This window comes from Oryzias latipes, chromosome 21 (assembly GCF_002234675.1).
Source record: "Oryzias latipes chromosome 21, ASM223467v1".
In the NCBI taxonomy this organism is placed as follows: Eukaryota; Metazoa; Chordata; class Actinopteri; order Beloniformes; family Adrianichthyidae; genus Oryzias; species Oryzias latipes.
In genome coordinates, this window is record NC_019879.2 from 4,528,653 (window position 1) to 4,550,398 (window position 21,746).

The window sequence follows — 21,746 nt, forward strand, 5'->3', positions numbered from 1 at the left end:
TAAAATGTAGAACAAATGTCTTTAATACATTGAAAAAAAAAACATTCTTTGAGATATTTTTGGCTTTATTTTATTACTGCAAAAGGAGAACTGTTCAGATGGCTGGACACAAAAACAAAAGGAAAACAAAAAGGCAACAATGATTTCTTGGCATAAAATGTGAAACATTTGTACACAAATTGGACACGTTTGGGATAAAGACGGAGACTCTTCTGTTTAACAGGTGCATTTCAGTGTCTGAGCTGTGATGAAACAAACGAATTACTCCAAAATGATTGTAATAACTGTGACCTTATCACCAAACTGCATGAGGCCTTCCATCAGAGCGCTCAAACTTGCAATGAAACTTTAATAATCACCGCCAACAAAGGTTAAAAACAAAACAAAAACAGAAAGTCTGATACCAGCCAGAACTTGAGACCCGATCCTATTGGACAGTATTCACTCAGAAAAACAATTAGCATTTGAGGAGAAACCCATAAAACGGACTAAAAAATGGATGGGATGTGTATTTGAAAGAGAAATGTAAACAATATTTCATTTGGTGATGTCAAAATCAGCTGGAATGAAAACTTAATAAGAAATGCGCTCCCAATAAGTGGATTTCACTATCCCTGAGAATCTTATTTATCACCAAAGTTTTTTAATAACAAAACTCAAGTGCAGCTACATACAGTATAGGACTTTAAACAAAGTATACAGGGCAAGGCGTGGGGATTGGATTTAAAATAAAATAAAATAAAAATGATGCCTAATTGATGGAAAGGAGGGCAAACAGATGTAGGATTTTTGCACGTAGAGCAAAAAATGTTGATAAGATTGGATGGAACACATTAAAACGGTTTATGCATTTCAAAATAAAAGCCCTGAATGTGAGCTTAGAGATCTGCAGCATTTTAGAAATCAAAGGGTCGTTTACAATAAAAGAATTATGTCAAACATTTTGACCTGCCTGTGATGCAGAAATAAACCGTTTCGTAAGCTAGGATATCAACGAATCTCCTTTTCATCAAACAAAAAGGTGCAGTTATAGAGGTGCAGGAGATAAATGTCACCCTGTGTGTATAAAGGAGTGTGCGCAGCAACATTTGGCATCAAATGTACACATTTTTTCCTCTTCTCTTCTGGTTCTTGTTCAAGTGTTGAGGAAGTGAAAGTCACACCAGGCCTCAGGTTCTCCGAAACTAGATTTTTGCAGTGCCAGATATTTTACTTTGCTTTAACGTTTAAGGCTACATTTTTAAGAAATACCTATTAAAAGAAAAAGAAAAATTCAAGTGCGCCTTCAGAGCAAAACCAATGATAGTGCAGACCCAAACAGAATACTGGTCTTGTAAAGAAAGAAAATAAAAGTCTAGCCAATGTGCACAGCTCCAGCTTCTTCCAACTCACTGCAGTGCTTCACATTTGGAATGATTAGTGATTGATTAATCCTTTAGACTGTAAGCCGTGTTCTTGATGGAACCAAAACCAAAGAACAGGTGTGTTTAGATAACCAGAATAAGTCCATAAAGACAGACTTTGATTACTGATGGACAATAGAACTTCTACTTCAGCCTTGATGCCCTCATAAGACATCACCACAGTCACAGAGACCCCCCCCACAGGGCACAGCAGGAGTCAATATTGCATAGATACAGTTTAGGGTGTAGCTTTTCACGTATTCACAGTGAGTGGGCAAAAACAGTCCGTTTTTTCTTTTCTATTTTTTGCCCATCAGAATACATATGGAAAAAATCAAAAGGAAAAGAAGTCTCAAATGTTTGGTCGGACTGTAAATAATCCACTGGCATTATTACAAACGGGTCACCCAGTAATATATAAAAACAGAAGAAAGAAAAAGGACAAAAAAAACAAAAAGAAAACAGCCTTTGCTGAGGTCATCAGTATCTCCCATATCAGTGCTGACTGGGCTGAGCTCGAGGGCGAGTCTGCATCGTCCCCTGGTCCTGCACTCAGAGCTCCTCCTTCCTTTTGACTACCTTTTCCTGGTCTCGTCCTCTTAAGCTGCGCATGAATCCTGTAAAGCCTGCCTCCTGAAAAATAAGAAACAACAACAGAGAATTGCTTTAGTATTTCTTACGTTTAGGTGTGTTTTTGTCCTGAAAGCCATGAGAGACCCGCTGCAATGGAAATCGTGTCTTTGGTGTTTTTAGCATGTTCTTGTGGCATTTTTCTGACAACAGAGGACATATATAAAGAAAATTGTGTTTAAACGGGCTTTTCTTAGTATTTCGTCATACAAATCGTTGTGAATCAGGAGGAGAGGAAAAAATGCTGTTAGAAAACACTTGTAGTTGTGACGTAGAAGCTCCTACGACGAGCCTCAAGCTCCCAGCTTCGCTCCATTCTTGCAGATGACTAGACCCATGCATGTCTTCTTTTTCCTCGTCTGTATTGGTATTTGGTTCAAAACTGTTTGGCTGGACAGCTCCAATATTGCTCACCATTTTTGGTTCACTGTTGGTGTTACATTAGGGGTGTGAGGGGGCTGTAAGCTAGTGGGAGAGATGGGATAACAAAGTGATGATGGGAAATGGGGGCGAGCTAACTCAGCGCCAACAATTCCGCTCACAACTCAGAGGCAAATTTTTAATAAACTACTGCCGCTCTGCAGAAACTATGTCCTCCTAGAAAATGACAGTTTTTTTTTTCTTTTTCAGCTAAAAATCGGCAAGGATATAATAAAAGACCACTGGGAACACTTTTACAAAAGATCAATCAATCGGAGTGCTGCCCAAAAACCCAAAGATCTCAAAAGTCACAAAACACAAGTAGAAAAATGTTTTGTGTTCAAACTGGTACATGAAGCAGAATTCAATAGTGGCAAAATAACAAGGTGTATTTTTATGCCTGTTTATTGTACTTTTTCAGTGCATATTGGTAACACTTACCCCACGATCTCCATTATATCGTTCCACAAACTTTCCATAATTGTAGTGGTTAAATGTTGGGTAACCTTCCACCCCTTCCTGCTTGCAGACCTCGTGGTTCTGTCCTTTTGTGCAGTCCACAGCAGCAAAAACAATCTAAACAGACAAAACAAAAACAAAAAAACGTCATGGCAGATTATTTATACACTGTAAATACGTATCTGTGCATTTACACACCTACTGTACATTCTTACTGGCTGTTTTTTTTCCTTGTGTATAATAGAAAAAAAACACATAAAATTGTTATTTCTAAGAGACTGTTTCTGCAAAAAAATGCGTCATTTTTAAATAAAATAAAATAGTTTTTAGGTCTACAAAAAAGAAGAAAGATTTTAGAGATTTGATCAAAAAAGTTAACTCTAAAATGTGACTGTAATGTAACTTAATGGATTTGACTGCAAGGCTGATTTGTTGCTAACAACAATAATCAGTTTTTATTTTATTTTTTTGCACAAATTTTGTGATTACTTATAAGATGATTTTGTTGCTCATCAAAAAACAAAACAAATGTCTACATTAAAACTCTTTCATTTGAAATTCTCACAGTTAGTTGATGCTTAACTCCATTTTTAAACAAAACTCTACAATGTCAATCAAGCGCCCTGATAAATGGCATTTGCATAGTTGAACGGTTGCATAAATTAGTGACAAACTGTCCCAGCGAAGGATAAATGTTGCCTCGCTGACGCATCACTCACTCAACATGTCATGTTAAACAGCGGAAATGTCTCTCGGAGTCCTGCAGGTTTGACTTGTCACTGTCAAAAATCCCCCTGGATGTCTGCTCAGGTGGTTTAGTGGAAAAGACAGATTTGTTCCAGAAGGAAACTATGTTTGACACTTGGACCAAGGAGGAAAAAAATAATGATTTTTTTTTTATTTCAAGTACTTCTTTAATGCATATAAAATATTAAATTTAAGAAGATTTACCTAAGAGTTAATATATCATTCAAAGAGCAACTTCATTTTGCTTGTTTACTCATCTGCAAACCAAAAAGGTAGGAAAAATGAGCATTTACAGCCCGGTCTAAATAGCTGTAAAGCTGCATGACGAGCAAAGCTTAAAATGTCTTCAGTGCGGGTCTGCAAAGGCAAAAAAGTTACACAAATGCATCTCAAAAACTGTGAAAATTGTCTGTCCAGAGTCACAGTGACAGAAGAATATTAACCAGCAGATCTGATGTTCTTGTTCTTTGGAGTGGTTGCCGCTTTCAAAGAACAATTGTGAAAGAAAGAGTAAAATTCTCTAAATTTACTATCAAGTGTTCCGTTTAGGGGAAAACATTCTACCAGCTGGCTATATTCGATAACCGGTGTGACACAAAAAAATAAGAAAATGGGTAAAACATTTCCTGATTCACAAACAGGTTTTTCTTCCCATTTCAAACGTTTTTATTAATAGATTTGGATTTTTATATATATATATATATACCCTATTTTTCAGTGTATAAGTCGCAGTTTTTATCATGGTTTGGCCGGGGGTGAGACTTATACTCAGGAGCGATTTATATGCGATTCTTTTGAACAGAAATTGGCTCATTTATTTGTCACTTTTCCTCTAACAACCCTTTAGCGGTCGTTTCCCATGAGCACTGACGCGTGTCAAAAGAGGCAGCAGACGCACATTCGATGCGTGAATGACGTTTGGTGTGAACATAGCATTACGCTGGGCTTGACGGGTTTGTTCAGAATAGTCTGGAACAACTGGTATGTTTTTTTTCTTCTTTCTTATGAATTTTTTGGCTCCTGTGATTTATAGTCCGGTGCAAATTATAATCTAGAAAACACAGGTTATATAAAAAAAATACAACCATTAATAATGAAGAAACTGTAAGACTTTTGTATTTATTATTGTTGAGATTTATAATATTTGTGTAATTCTGCACCCTTATTTTTTACTTTAAATTGTATTCATTTTCCAATCAATTCATGACTAATTATGCAAATAGAGTTTAGTATATCTATGTGGAGATCTATATTTCTCTTGTTCACCTTCTTTAGACTTTTTTTCCTCAATAACCACTTTTCTTTTACTCTGAGTAACTGTCAGGTTGAGCGCTTGTGTGTTCTTTGTTTTCGAGCACAAAATGCAAATATATGTGGGCTGCTAAGATTTAGAGGAAGAGAAGAGAAGTTGTCTTAAATGCATAAAAGCTTCTGAGGTAATATGGAGTTCGTAAGCGAAATGAAAGTGTGTAAAAAGACAAGAGCCGCAAATTAAAAAAGGTGGAAAAGTTAAAAAGGATTCATTAGTAGTGTGGCCGAGATTTCCCGACAAATGAAACATAAAATTACATATTAATTAGAAAAATCCTAAAGCTACATTAATAGCAGTAAAGCATTTGATAAATCCTGTAATTACCTCTTAGATGAAACTTGTCACAAGCTGCCTTTGAAAACATACAATAGCAGGCCTTATGTAACTTTCAGCTACTCATTCAGAAAGACAACAATCTCTGCACAGCGTTCACACCCCTGTACAGCACAATGGGAACTCTTACTCGCTTCCCTCTTTAAAGGACTGGTTTACGGTGCGTTTTTAATGATAAGTGGCAGAGCTGAACGCACACTGTGACCATCTTTAGCTTTGTGTGGTGCACTGAGGCTCGTCTTGACCATCAACATGTGTGAACACACAGGGACACTCACGCCACTCAGACAAAAAGCAAAACTCCCTTTGGATCCTAAGGAAATGACAAACAGAAAAAGAGCTTGAGTTCGTGCACCAACAGAAAACCAGCCTCCTGCTGGGATGCTTGTGAAACTCATAGCGGGCTTCAGGTCAGGGGGGTTAATCCAAACCTCACGTCTAATAGTGTAGCCAAAATGCCTTAAGTGCTTTTGGACTGAAGACGCTAAAAAAGAACAACCCAACACATAACATGCGGTTGTACAAATATGCAGGTTGTTGGGTTCTCTAATGGCTTGGCTGGCTTTCAGTCCTTCTTTTCTCTGCATGTAATCAACATGTCTGCCAAATTTCAGCTTTGCCTTTAGGAACATAGCGAGAATTTAATTCAATATACGAGACATCCTACAAAAGCATATGAAAGAGTTCAAAATACAGTTAGTGTAGTCAACAAATGCAGAAATGAATTTCAGCTGTTACTGTAGCTGGCCGGCTCAGAGGGATGAATGTCTGATTGTGCAGGATACTGTTGCACATACTCCAAAAAAATTCCAAAGGCATGAGAGATCCACTTTGGCTGAGTAAGTGGAGCTCTTCACGAAGCTTTTCATAACAATGTTTGGTTAATTTGAGATGATGAATTAACATAAATGTTCCCATGTTTTCCCACTTAGACTGAACAAGAGAGAAAAAAAGAGAGGTGGGCGATACAAAGCTAAAAAGGTGACGAGATGAGCCAGAGACTGTGAGCAGGAAAATGTGGAGTGGGGGCGAGTCCGGACCCAAGCCTTAGACAGAGAGGTAAAAGGGAGGGGGGGTAGAGATGATGGATGATGAGGATCTCCGTCTCCTGAGCTGCAAATGAACCCCCAAAAGCTTTCAAATCCCAAATGTGCAAAGCATCTAGAGCAGTGTTTTTCAACCTTTTTTGAGCCACGGCACACTTTAACCCTGACAAAAATCCCGCGGCACACCAGCATCCAAAAAAAAAAAAAAAAATCAGAAATTCATGGTCTGTATTGATCGACAGCCCCCCCCCCCCCCCCCCCCCCCCCCACGCAATCTCACGTGGTTTTTTGTGATAATTGTGGCAGAAAAAGCAGGAAGTTCCGGCTGTTTTTTTCTAAGAGATGAACCACCAGCTAAAGATGAGCTTTAGCTGGTATTTTTGTTAGAACTGAGCGACTTTATCAGCAGAATTAAGAACAAGGAAGTGAAGACTTTAACCACTTCTGATTGGTCAGACTGATGACATGTGATTAAGCCTTCAAGAATGATTGGCGGAGACAGTTAAAGGGGCGGGACTTTTCCTTACACAGTTATAGCTGCAGCTAAATCGCGGTACCGTGATTCTTATCAAAATGTCTTTAATAGAATTAAATAAACACAAAGAAAAAGTAATTTTAAGATCTTTTATATTTCTAACTACTCAGTGTTATCAGGGCCTGTTTGGATGAACAAAGAGCTGATTTCCTGGAGATGGAAAATGTTTTTAGATCAGTTAATGAGGGCAATTTCTCCACGGCGCACTTGACCATCTCCCACGGCACACTAGTGTGCCGCGGCACACTGGTTGAAAAACACTGATCTAGAGACTGTTTTAGCAAACCTATCAACTGTCTGGTTGTTGATGAAAAACACGAGAATTAATGTAAGATCTAGTAACACTAAACCTTATAAATATGACCATGAGTGGGCTTCATTCATTTAGATTGAACATCTTTAGGCCTTTTGACTCAATTCCTCTCATAGTATGACACTTATACTCCAAATGACATTCCTAAATCTGATATTAAAAACTGAATTCCACAGAAATTAGGGGCAGGCTTAATCCACGTCAACAGTCCCGCCTACAACTCAGAGGTAAAAATTTTTTTTAACTTGTCCTGTCTGACAGCTGAGCAAACAGATGAGAGCCCAAGGCCTCAGATATTACTTTAACAACAGGGGGTTATGAATTTTCTGACACACAAGGTGTATATTTGAATAAACCCCTTTTGTAATCTATACTAAACTTTATTGATATTATTTATATTTGTAACAGTTTTTGTTGGACCGGAAAAGGAGGGAAGAAGAGAGAGGGGCGTTTGTGTGTGTGTGGGGGGGGGAGGATGATTATAAAGATGTGGGGGGGGGGGGGGGGTAAAATCATAAAGCATCATAAAGCAGCAAGTGACTTGAAGTTTATAATCATTACTGTCAGGTTTAGATGTATAACTAATCTAAAAGGGGCGGGGCCTGTCCACACACACACTCGCGTCATAAAAATTTAAGTGTGTCTCCAATTATGAGACACACTCAAATGTTGGCTCCAATAATGTTCACATACAAACGTATCATCATGTACATCATAAAACTAACGTTGACAGACGCTTACTTATGCGTTCAGACAAACACGTGTGAAACATTTCCTTCAGTCACGCAAACTATGTGTGCAAAGGTGAGCTAGCACCTGTGCTCAAGTGAGTGTTTATGTTCTTCTGAGGTGGATGATGGAATGTAAAAAGAATCGCCACCCAGGCCAGAGCCAGCAGGACCGCCACTGGCGCCCCCAATGCCACAGAGCAGGGAGGCATGGGGGGACAGAGAGTGAAGTCTCCAGAAGAGAAGAGCAGCCCCCCAGCCTGCCTGGAGGGCCCAACGACGGGGTAAATTTCTACTAAAATACTGCGCTTTGCATAAACTATGGTTTCTGAAAAAAACAAAACAGAATCATAATTAAAAGACCCAATGGGGACGCAGTGAAAATAGATCAGAACATAATCAAAGTTGAATTTTAAGTTATTTAGATTTTTTTTGAGGAACCGTTAATTGTCTCTAGTTTTTTCAGCAGAAACCAAGTATGTGAATTTTAGTGGTGTATTGATGCAGTGATGCTGCTTTTATTTTCCTGTCATATTTCTGCTTTTGCCACATTTGCAGAAATCCTGCGATGCTCATTTGGAGACATGGGTGTGAAGGCAGGTAGTAATATTAGAACCATGAAAAGTAGCAGAATTCAGAGCTACAAGCTGGGTGTTTAGATCAGGCATGAGTGAGCTGCACATGTGCAAAAACAAGAGCACATCTCATTGACTATTGTATTATTCTTTATTTGTAAGTATAACCTAATTATAGTATTGACATTACTATTCATTACCATACCAAGGGCAAAACTGCCCTGACATTATGAGTCATAATAAGAATTAACATTAAGTTTGAACAATGAATGAAATCTATGTTGACTAAAAAATGTCTAACATGACATGTTTTTCGTTTAAATTTCTTGGTTTACTCTCATGAGCAAACACAAAATCCCAGATAATGACAACTGGGAACAAATGTCAGCAATTTTTAAAGGAATTTAAAAAATATGTTCAAAGAATAAAAAACAACTGTACTCAAATAAAAGAAAGCATCTTCTTTTCTGCCAATAGATGCGTGGAGCTTTAAAATGCATAAAATCTATACAGATTTCACCTTCAAATGTATTTTTTTCTCATGGAAAACTGAACAAACTCATACATTTACATAAAAGGTGTCTATAATGGAAAAACAAAAAGAGACACACTGACCTTGCGATCCTCTTTAAAAAGTTCTGCGGCGGTGGTGAAGTGTGGAACAGCATTTTTGCAATGAGGACACCCTGAAAGAAACAAACAGGTGGGAGGGTTTCACAGAGACATGGATTACTATAAATGATAGAAAAAGTATATGTCAACACTAGAGTCTTTCTTTAATATATCATAGGCATTCCAAGCTCTAATATTGATTGACCTTTTTACTTTTATATTCCTAAATGATTCTTAGTTTAGTGTTTGAAGTCACACAAGCAACATTTTGTGCAAGGTTTTGCACAAAAAGGTCCGATACAATATAGGAACTAAACACAAATGTAGGGGAAATTATTATTTCAAAAGCATAAACAATGTTTGCAACTTTAGAAAAAGTCTGGTTCTTTAAAACGACACAAGGCCAATAGAAGCACTTTAACTTAATAATTTTCTGCAGCTCAACCAGGAAAGAAACTGACATTTTAGTTTAGTTACTGGGATTGAAGCTAAGACACACAAACAGTTTTTGAAGCTAAAATAACTTTCATTCAGCCGTTCAGGAACAGTCAGAAACCTGGGCGTTAGTTTTGACTCTAAGTTACCTTTAATTACTTATATAAAACATGTGGTTAAAACTGGTTTTTATCATTTTCAAAATCTGGCTAGGGTCCGCCCTCTACTCTCTCCTGCTAATATGGAGACGTTGATGCATGTTTTCATCATGAGTAAAATTGATTACTGTAACGCCCTGCTTGCTGGTCTTCCAAAAACTATTATTAAGAAACTTCAGCTTCTCCAAAACTCTGCTGCACGAGTTCTCGCCAAGACCAGGAGGCGGGCTCACTTCCTCCCTTGGCTCCCCATATGCTTCAGGATTGAATTTAAGATACTTTTATTGGTTTTTAAATGTCTCAACGGTCTTGCGCCTTCTTGTCTATCAGATCTTTTAGTCAAATATGAACGCTTGTGGACCCTGAGATCCTCTAGCACTGGTCTTTTATCCATTCCAGCGGTGAAAACCAAAACTTATGGAGAGGCTGCTTTTCAGCACTATGGAGCTCTGGATGGGGACCAGCCTTGCTGTGGTGGAGCGGTCCTCGCCTGTGATGCTACATTTGGCTGGTTATGCAGCTATTCACAGAGAAGGAGGTTCCAATTATTATTAGCCTTTCCAATAACAAACATTTTGTTTTCCTGCGCAGCCATTTTCAATTTCTCCCCATCAGTTAGGGGGAGGGAGGTGTGAAAGGGGTTTGGGGGGTTGTGTGTAGGTATGGGGAGGGGGCTCTATTTTAATTTTCGTGCTTGCTTTTATTTTACTTATTTTGCTTTGTTTTAATGTAAAGCACTTTGTGAAATGCTTTTTAGGAAAAGTGTATACAAATAAATTTTGATTTGATAAAAGCGAAACCAAATGCAAATTATGAGGCATTCTCCAGGGTGTTGATATTTTAGGTAATAAAACACTGAACAGAATTAGATGGAAAGATGAAGATCAAAGCAGTCCTTCACATATCTGTATGAGGACAACAGAGCTAACTTTGCTTTGGTTTAGCAGCAGCTCTCAGCACAGCCTGACTAAGAGAACATTCAGAACATTATTTCCTGCTAAAGTGCTCTTTTAGCTACAGCTTTAAATGGCCTTTAAATGATAAGAGTGATGTTATCAGAAACACAGCGGTGTGCCGTGTTTCTCACAGAAGAACCACGAAGCAATTGCCTGAAATTGCAGCAGATGACGATAAAGTTATAAAAAGGGACAGGAGGGTTAGAATCAGTTCAGAGGTGAAGAAGCACTTAAGATCTCATTTCTTATGTATCCAAGTCGGTGTATTATAATTATGAAGGTCTTCTATTAATAAAAATTCATCATTCTTTTTGAAACCTTTACCAGACCTTTATTTCTCCATTATTACTAATATTTCAGATGGAGAGTAGATTAAAGCTGATAGATAACAGGCTAGAAAATATGAGGCTTTAGTGACAAACCAAATGTTATAGTTGAACAACACAAAAAAAATGAATGAATGAACAAACAAAAAATGTCTATCTTTCTATCTTTTAAGACGTGAAGTGAAACTGCTTTGTTAAGGAGGTTGTTTGAAAGCTAATCTCAATCTAATCCTAATCTTGGATACCTTTAAACAGTCATGTGCCTGTGAACCAATCAACACCCTGTCACAGGGCAAAAACAGTGAAATCCATGTGTTTGCAATCACCTTGAACACATTTTAACCTTCAAGTGAGTTCAGAGACGTATCAGACCCCAGCGATGCAGGGGCATATGGGGGGGGGGGGGGGGGGGGGATTAATGCTGTTGGATGGTGCATCTTTTTAGGAGGCAGCACCAAAAGGCGTGATTAAAGAGAAGTTTTAACCACATTTCATCAGGAAAAGAGGTGCACAGTCTGCAGAAGCAGGTACGTTGATATTTACATTAAGGTTTTGTATGGAAGCTTCCACAATTTTCTTTTAGGGCTGGAAAAATGTGATTCAGGGTTTAAAGACCCACTCTGTTGAAAATAGTGCTTTTAACATGTTCGTGTGGCATTTTTCTCATAATGGAGGACATTTATAAAAGAATTTAGGATTAAAACTGCGTTTCTGAGCATTTCCTTATTCAAGTTGTGAATCAGGAGCAGACAAAAAAATGCTGTTTTAGCAAAAGCTTATTTATGACAGAAAATACGCAGGTGGGCGACAAGCTCTCTGCTCCGCTTCACTGTGATGCATTAACTCGAAAATGACTACGATTTAAATTAAGATTAATTTTATTAGTAGACTAGATCCACGTACGTCTTGTTTTTCCTCGTCTGAGCTGGCATCTGACTCAAAACTGTACAGCTGTTAGGTTAAGGGGTTTGGAGGGACTAAATAAAACAGATGGATGATGGGAAATGAGTGCGGTCCACGTCAACAGTCCCGCCCACAACTCAAAAGTGAATTTCTTTTGCTGCTCTGCAGAGACTATGTCCTAGAAAGCCACACCGTTTTTTTAAATTATTTTTTATTTTGGCTGGAAACGGCAAAATCATAATTAAGAGACTATTGGAAATGCTTTGAGGATAGATCAAAAGATGGTCAAAGTGGGGCTTTATGATTTCTGGAAGAAAATGTGTAAAGATATGTAATACCATCAACAACTATGGATGTTTTTTCTGTTCCATCAGATTCTGAATTCTTTTTAAACCTTTGATTTTCAAACAGCAACATTTTACATCTTGAAATATTATTCTCTATCTTTAATATTTCAGTGTTTTTAATTTTGAGAATCAACAATTTGATGGCCCAGATATTCAATGTAGTGAAGGGAAAGAAGTCACTTTTACTGTCCCACTAGAACAACTAGTCGATCTAAGAACACATCGATATCCAGCCAGTCGAAACATAACACTGACTTGTGTTGCCAAGTTAAGTTACTTTCTAAAAATGCTTATGAATAATCTGCTTTTTTGCGAAATCTAATAACTCAGATCCTAACCAACATACTATTCTGATGGTCTAGAACAGTGTTTTTCAACCTTTTTTGAGCCACGGCACACTTTAACCTTGACAAAAATCCCGCGGCACACCAGCATCCCAAAAAAAAAGAAAAAGCAGAAACTCATAGTCTGTTTTGATCTACAGCCCCCCCCCCCCGGCAATCTGACGTGCATTTTTGTGATAATTGTGGCAGAAAAAGCAGGAAGTTGCAGATGTTTTTTCTAAAAGATGTAATAAAAGTTAAGTTACATACAAACTGTATGTTCTTTGTGGTTTCAAGACGTGTAAGGACGACTTATTGTACGCTGAGGCGCTGTCCCTTTAAGCCAATGCATCATGGGAGATGTAGTGTAAAAACTGCGAGAAAACGGCAGAAAGACTCGCGTCTGTGAGCTTCATGGTTTTGTTCACTTGTTCCACGGTCTGATACCGGCTTCTGTGGAAAGCTACACCGCTAAAGACGAGCTTTAGCTGGTATTTTTGTTGGAACTGAGTGAGTTATGAGCTAAATTGGAACAAGGAAGTGAATACTTTAAACACTTCTGATTGGTCAGACTGATGACATGTGATTAAGCCTTCAAGAATGATTGGTGGAGTCGTGGAGACAGTAAAAGCTGCGGGACTTTTCAGAAAACAGTTATAGCTGCAGCTAAATCGCGTTACCGTCATTCTTATAAAAATGTCTTTAATAGAATCAAATAAACACAAAGAAAAAAGTATTTTATGATCTTTCATATTCCTAACTACTCAGTGTTTTATCAGGACCTGTTTGGATGAACAAAGAGCTGATTTCCTGATGGGAAATGTTTTTAGATCAGTGAATGAGGGCAATTTTCCACGGCACACTTGACCATCTCCCACGGCACACTAGTGTGCCGCGGCACACTGGTTGAAAAACACTGGTCTAGAATACAAGAAGAACAGATCTTTCTCTTTTTACTTTGTGCAATCTTATTCTTTGTGATGAAACTTATTCCAGAGACTCCCAGAGGCTTAGGTGGAGCTTAAATGCTGTGCAATGAAGGGATTGGCAAAGCAGCTCGGAGTTACAGACCGGTTTGAACACAGTCACACTAAGTCCAGCACAACATAGCTGTGATCACACTTGGCTCCGACAACCTCACACCCATTTGATATTTTAATCAAGCAAGAGAAACTCAAAAGTTGGTGAAACCAGAAAGCCGAGTCTTTTCCCAGTTCCAGATATCTGCAGAATGAAAAGGTAAAAAAAGAAACCTTCTTACACGGAGCGTAGAACATGACCAAAGCGTGTTTTTTCTTCTTCAGAGCTTCTCTGAAATCTTCTGATCCAAGATGGCTCACACTTGAGGGCTTATCCTCCCATGACAGTTCAGGGGGTGGAGGTGCCTGTGGGCTGCAGGAACATTTATGTAAATATTGAACTTTTTAAAAGAGATCAATACTGTGCCATCCAAAAAGCTGACATATTTTACTGGCGACATATCTGAACGTTCACCAAGGTCCACATAAAGATTTAATGATGCATTATTGGAAGTGATGTTGAAATGGAAAAACTGGAGTGATGTCATTAGGTTTTGAATCCATTCTTTAAAGATAAGACTTCAGGCTACATAAATGTTTTCCTCTTTTTTCCAAAAATAAATAAAGAAAGAAAAACTGGCATCTACTTCCATAGTGTGAGACTCACTTGTGCATGTATTCCACTATCATGTTTTTAGTTCGAAGGTGTGGCAATGTGTATCTCTCTTCTCCTTTTTCAAAATATTTAACGGTTGGGAAACCAGAGATCTTAAAGCGTTCTCCCAAAGCCTTGTGCACTGTGGCGTCCACTGCTGCCAACACTCCTGGACTCTGGAGAGAGAAAAAAAAATGAATAAATAAGAGCAAACATGGTTTAAAAACTCCCCTCTGCTGTTCTTCTGGATTACAATCAGACCCTTCATTTACAGTTCCTCTACAACTTTTTTTTTTTTTACTTTTGGCAATAAAGATCTGCTAATTAAAGAGCAGTAATTGTCCTGATGCAGGTCTGATGCCAAACTACAAGAGCACTTCTTTTAATGCATGCTGTCCTGTTGTTTCTGGAGCCTCTCAATCCAAAACTAACAGGAGGCAGGCCTGTTCTCATTCACTCTCCCTCTGGGGAATAACCTACAGGTCTGGGAATTGAATGTGGATATTATCTCTGCTTTAACCCCTATTGATGCAAATATGCATTAAACAGCTCAGCTTCAAAATAACCTTAATTTAGCTTCTACATTAAAGCAAAAACACAAGTTTTTTTATAGCTGGAAAAGTTTTCATTTGATTGATAGCTACTGTCATTATAGAGTAATAATTAAACAACACTGTTTGGTTTAAATGACACGGTTAAATATCTACTACTTCAATGTTGAAAATGTTATTCAACAGTTTTTTTTAGGTCTCAGATTTTTGCATATTTTGTAGTTTTTTTTATTTGTAGGTGGGAGTACACAACAGTTCACTTTGTCCCCCCTAAATGATGATTTCTGAACCCTGTTGAGCTAGGTAGACTAAATTAACACTTAATTCCAACTTAATGTTTGCTGTGAAAAATCCAATGCATGAGATCAGAGATTTTCACTCTCGTGCATATATGCCTATGGTTGCTATGCTGGATTATTGTCGTGATTTATTAAGGGGCCAGTACTTTACAGTGGGGCAAAAAAGTATTTAGTCAACCACCAATTGTGCATGTTCTTCCACTTAAGAAGATAAGAGGCCTGTAACTTTCATCCTAGAAATACTTTAACTATGAGAGACAAGAAGAAATCCAGAAAATCACATTGTCTGATTTTTAAAGAATTTATTTGTAACTAATGGTCAATGACGAAAGTATTCACCCTTTCTTGGCAATGACAGCGGTCAAACGTTTTCTGTGAGTCTTCACAAGGTTTTCACAAACTGTTGCTGGTATTTTGGCCCATTCCTCCATGCAGATCTCCTCTACAGCAGTGACGTTTTGGGGCTGTCGCTGAGAAACAGACTTTCAACTCCCTCCAAAGATTTTCAATGGGGTTGGGATCTGGAGACTGGCTAGGCCACTCCAGGACCTTGAAAGGCTTCTTACGAAGCCATTCCCTCGTTACACGGGCAGCGTGTTTGGGATTCATGCTGAAAAACCCAGCCACGTTTTATCTTCAATGCCCTTGCCGATGGAAGGATTTCACTCAAAATCTGATGATACATTCATCCGTTCTTTCCTATACACAGATGAGTGGTCCTGGTCTCTTTGCTAAAAAAAAAACAGCCTCAAAGCATGATGCTTCCACTTCCATGCTTTACAGTAGGTATTGTGTTCATTGGATGCCACACAGCATTTTTTCTCCTTCAAACATGTCAAGTGGAGTTCTCACTAAAAAGTTCTATTTTGGTTTCATCTCGTCATAGGACATTCTCCCAGTCCTCTTCCGGATCATCCAAATGCTCTCAAGCAAACTTTAGACGGGCCTGCACATGTACTGGCTTTAGCCTGGCGGCATTACTTTGGTCCCAGCTCTCTGCAGGTCATTCACTAGGCCCCCCCCCGTGGGGTTCTGGGATTTTTACTCACCGTTCGTGGGATCATTCTGACCCCACGGGGTGAGATCTTGCCCCAGATGGAGGGAGATTCTCAGTGGTCTTGTATGCCTTCCATTTCCTGATTATTGCTCCCACAGTTGATTTCTTCTCACCAAGCTGCTTTCCTATTGCAGATTCAGTCTTCCAGCCTGGTGCAGGTCAACAATCTGGTTTCTGGTGTCCTTTGACAGCTCTTTGGTCTTCGCCATAGTGGAGTTTGGAGTGTGACTGTTTGAGGTTGTGGACAGGTGTCTTTGTATAGATAACCATTTCAAACAGGTGTCATAATTACAGGTATCCAGGGGAGGACAGAGGATCCTAATACAGAACAAGTTACAGGTTTGTGGGAGACAAAAATCTGGCTTGTTTGTAGATGACCAACTATATATATTTTCCACCATAGTTTATAAATACATTCTTTAAAAAGCAGACAATGTAATTATCTGGATTTTCTTTCTCATTTTGTCTATCGTAGTTGAGGTATACCTGTGATGAAAACTACAGGCCTCTCTCATCTTTTTAAGTGGGAGAACTTGCACTATTGGTGGCTGACTACTTTTTTTTCTTCCTCACTGTATCAACTGCAAGTGCAAAATTTCACTGTACTTGTAAAATTGTTGTAAATGACTTTATTTCTAACTTTACAGCACTGGATTCCCATTCATGTTAAGATTCCTTGTAGTTCATTTTGAGTCCTTACATGGTTTGGCCCCTTCTTTACCTTTCAGAGCTGCTGCGCCCTTTTGTTCCTTCCTGCACACTTATCAGCTGCTTCTACACGGTTTGATTTTAATTCTCAATTCTAAAACCAACATCTTTATTTAAGCCTTTAAAATTGAATAAATTGGAGTTTTAAGTATTTTATTCTATTTCATCTTATTTATTTGATTTCTCTGTTTTGTTTTATTATTATTTTATAGGTTTGGACATCTGGAATGTAGAGACCTGGCTTCCTTCAGGAGGAAGCCAGGTCTCTACATTCCATAATTTTATCACTTTATCCTGGTGTGCGTATATGTGTCTGTGTGCGTGTGTTTGTTTGATCATTAAAGTGTTGTAGAATTTGATTAATTTTGTGTAAACATCAATCCATAAGTAAAATTAATGGCAGGATTTTTTTTAAATCGAGAGTGGCTTCTACTTTTGTTTACAGATCAGATAACAAGGCTTTCCACACTGACCCTCCAGCCTGGGCATAGAGCCACGAGGATGCAACGTCAGATACTTAGAGATGAGATAATCGAGAGGTCAAGGTTTCATGGTTCAAGAGGTTCAAGTTATTACAGAAGAGGACGGATGAAGAACACCACTGACTAATGGAGAGTTGAACTTTTGGCTGACCTGCATGCTAACCTCAAACTCTAGCAGCCTTCAGGTCAAGAGGAGGGATTGTTAGAACCTTTAATGAGCCAAACCTGCATCACGCAAATGTTTGCTTGTAATAGCTGGAAACGCAACGTGTAGGGCTGTACTGACACATGTTGTGTGCACATGTATGGACAACGAGTAGGGCACAACACTTACATCTGCATCTTTGTTGAGTATTTCAGCAGCTTCATCATATTCTGGCTTCATTTTCTTGCAGTGGCCACACCCTGTAGAGAAACAGACACACTTTACAGCCTGAACTGGTGCACTTTTCTTTATTAATTAATAGTTTTTTGGTTTTTTTTGCTTATGCTGAAACAAACATGCTCATTTTAAATAAACGTTTAAAGAGAAACATAGTGCAGGCATTGACAAATGCGATAAAACACAACAGTAAGAGCCAGTTGGCTCTGCATCACTGAGACATTCTGATTAAATAGACATTTTTAGAATAAAACTTACATACAACAAAAAAAGAACACAGATTTACTAAGTGGACTGCTGTTGTCTGTGTTCATGCATTTGAATCTAATCCTGAGCCGACCGATGAGGCTGGCACCGTCACAAGGAGTGGTGAAGGGCTTGACAATTTCGCTAATCAGCAGCATGGGTGGGACGAGCGCTGCAGTCAAGCTCACTTCATCAACAATCAGTTTTGTTGTTCTCCGGAGGCACAGTTATAGAATGACAAATGGAGGAAGATGCTCAGCTGGTTTTATTTTGTACACTCAGCCCCAAGCGCCCTGGCAGAGTGTCAACACAATCGCACAACTGTGTAAATGTTCAGGCAGCTATATACTGGGCTCCAGTGGCTACTCAAAGACAAAATAAATACCCCACCCCAAAAAGAACTTTGTGAGCTTACAACTTCAGTTCTTCAGTTTGACATAAAATAGCTACCAAGTAATGCGTAAAGAACATTGTTTTTTTAGAAAATTGTTGTATAAATAATGACATTAAATGTAAAAACTTGCACATAAGAAAGTGACTGTTCTGCTCATTTTCTTTTTGTTTATTAGCAGGCTATTAGAAAATTGAAAGTGAGCTTGACTCAACAAACCTCACGTAAATTCAGTTGGTGACCCCTTTTTTAAATCCCACTATTCTGGTCTTTTGATCAAATTATGATTATGCTGTTTTTAGCCCAAATCATTTTCAAGGATATGGTTTCTGCAGAGTGGCAGTAGTTCATTAGAAATTCACAACTGAGTAGTGGGAGGGATTGTTGGCGTGGAGTAAGCCTGCCCCTACTTCCTGTCATCCAACTGTTTATACGCTCTTTTGCTAGCTAACAGCCCTTCACAACCCCAGCCTAACAATAGGTTCGACAAAAATGGCGAGAAATATTCATATATCCATCTGTACAGTTTTAATCCAAAGACGTACATGGATCTATTTGTCTGCGAGTGGATGCATCAGAATGGAGCAGAGCAGGGAGCTGGTGGCTCACTCAGCGTATTTTCGACATCACAAATAACCATCCTTTTAAAACAGCATTTTCCCATCTGCTACTAATTAACCACGGTTTGAATAAAGAAATACTCAGAAATGCAATTTTCTTTATATACGTCCTCTATCATGAGAAAAATACCACAAGAACATGATAAAAACACCATTATCCTCAGAGTGGGTCTTAAAGAAGGGAGTTTATTAAGTTTTGTTATCAGGTCTTTTCACCAAAAAGTAATTCATGCACATATGCAAAAATGCACTTCCTTTTTAAAATTGTTGTTAATATTATAAAAGAAACATATTCTTACGTTATTTTTTCTAATATTTGTGTGGTTTGACAGTGATGAGCGTTGTGTTTACTTTGCTGAAAAAGCACAAAGACAACCTTGGGGCTTTTCCAAACCGTTTCAAATTGCCCTTGTCGGAACAGTTTAGGAATTCCTTTCTTCAATTTACAATGCAGCTTTGATGCAAGCTATAAATCAACCTTGCAGGAGAGAAAAAAACCTCATCTTTTTCAACTTTGTTGGTGGAGTGTGCAACCACGCACAAATGTTTCTGTGCAGTTTTATCAGAAAAACAAGAGCAACTGAGAAGACTTTGACTCTTCAAAGTGATGAGCCAGAGGAGGAAAAAAAAAAAAAATCAGTCGTCTATGCTGCATCAGTTCTGCTGCTCATTCAGAAGGATGGTGCATGAGGTCAGCTCGTGTGCACGTGGGAGTGGCTGAAAGACAAAGCTGAGATATTTGCTGATTCAGGCAAAAAGTGGGTGAAGAAGGGATCATAGTGAAGAGCTTTAAAATGCTGGCTACAAACCAAAATATAAAATAAAAATAAAGGACTAACCAGCAAATAAAGGACTTTAAATAGCATTTTGGATGCTAATAGAGCAAATAGAAAATAAAATTATTTCAGGGTAAAAACACTGCCAACAACCTCAGTCATCTCTACGGAAGCAACTTTCAATATGTCGATGTGTTTACCCAACACTGGCTGAAAGGAACTTTTGTTTCCACTTGGGACATAATAAGGTTCACTCTGGGAAGCAGCATTCAATTGGAGGTTGAGCCACAACACAAAGCTACACGCGAAACTCTCCCGCTGTGATGCTCGGAGGACGGTGAGAACGGACAGAAATACAATTTGATGGGGTTTGTTGGGAGACCATTAATCTCACTCTGACAGCAGGGCCATTAAGAAACTGCACTGAAGCAGCAAGGCTGGACATCTATGTCTGCATGCCTGCATATGAGATACGGAGAGCTGCGCGGTATAATTGTGTACAATAAATGCTTTGTTCAGGTGTGAAATATGAGTTTGATGGGTCAGGCACGCAAAAGAAATGGTTGTGAGAGAGCAGGCTGTAGAAAGGATGATGCAGCTGGTTTCAGTAGACCGGCATCGATTGCCAAATTATCATTTGACAATGATGCTGCAATAGTTGGCAAAAAGAAGTGAGTCCTGGGTGGCATGTATTTTAAAGGTATAAAATAATTCACAAGTTAAATCTTCAACACCTTACTGCATGTATATGTGCTTTTCTCAATCTTGTGCATTAGACCAGTGTTTTTCAACCAGTGTGCTGCAGCACACTAGTGTGCCGTGGGAAATTGCCCTCATTAACTGATCTAAAAACATTTCCCATCTCCAGGATTTCAGCTCTGTGTTCATCCAAACAGGCCCTGATAAACCACTGAGTAGTTGGGAATATGATAGATCATAAAATACTTTTTTCTTTGTGTTTATTTAATTCTATTAAAGACATTTTGATAAGAATGACGGTACCGCGATTTAGCTGCAACTATAACTATTTTAGGAAAAGTCCCACCCCTTTAACTGTCTCCACCAATCATTATTTGAGACTTAATCAAATGTCATCAGTCTGACCAATCAGAAGTGGTTAAAGTCTCCACTTCCTTGTTCCGATTTAGCTCATAAAGTCTCTCAGTTCCAATAAAAATACCAGCTAAAGCTCGTCTTTAGCGGTGTAGACCGTGGAACATGTGAAGAAAACAATGAAGCTCAGAGACGCCAGTTTGTCTGCGTTCGGTGGCTGTTTGCACTACATCTCCCATGATGCATTGGGTTAAAGTGACAGCGTCTCAGCGCACAATGAGTCGTTCCTGTTAAATGTCTTGAAACCACAAGGGACACACATCAAACAGTTTTTATATCTTCTAACTTCACTTTTATTACATCTTTTAGAAAAAAACAGCTGCAACTTCCAGCTTTTTCTGCCACAATTATCACAAAAATGCACGTGAGATTGCGGAGGGACTGTACATCAATACAGACTATGAGTTTCTCCTTTTTATTAATTTTGGGATGCTGGTGTCCCGCAGGATTTTTGTCAAGGTTAAAGTGTGCCGTGGTTCAAAAAAGATTGAAAAACACTGCCTTAGACTAACGTTTTAACTTTCTTTTGAGACCAATTACAGGCCTGTGTAGTTGTGAAGCTCATTTCAGGGGTTCCTCACATGCCAAGTTTTAGACATGAAGGTTTTCGTGAATGAGAAGGAGACATAAATTGCTGTTTCAAGAAAGAGTGTATTTGTGATGTCGAAGCTACAATCGAAAAACCACAAGCTCCCTGCTCTGCTCCATTCTGATGCATCCACTTGTAGACAAACAGATCCATGTTCGTCTTTGTTTCCCCCCTCCAATGTTAGGTTGGGGTTGTGAGGGGCTGTAAGCTAGTGGGAGAGACTGTAAACAGTCATCTCTGCAGTAATGAGGACGGGCGAGGTTGCTCCGCGCCAATGGTCCCACCCACAACTCAGAG

At 38.8% G+C, this 21,746-nt stretch overlaps 1 protein-coding gene across 1 annotated transcript in view; it reads right to left on the bottom strand.

Annotated features, from left to right (window-relative positions):
- The window catches only part of pdia5 (protein disulfide isomerase family A member 5), a 64,453-nt gene continuing 42,707 nt past the window's right edge, over positions 1 to 21,746 (bottom strand). The window contains exons 12-17 of the mRNA XM_004081428.3: positions 17,667 to 17,737; positions 14,248 to 14,411; positions 13,823 to 13,953; positions 9,117 to 9,187; positions 2,895 to 3,029; positions 1 to 2,036 (exon numbers count right to left, since the gene is read on the bottom strand). Of these exons, the coding sequence (XP_004081476.1) occupies positions 1,956 to 2,036; positions 2,895 to 3,029; positions 9,117 to 9,187; positions 13,823 to 13,953; positions 14,248 to 14,411; positions 17,667 to 17,737 (653 nt within the window). The 3' untranslated portion in view covers positions 1 to 1,955. The remainder of the gene's footprint in view (positions 2,037 to 2,894; positions 3,030 to 9,116; positions 9,188 to 13,822; positions 13,954 to 14,247; positions 14,412 to 17,666; positions 17,738 to 21,746) is intronic.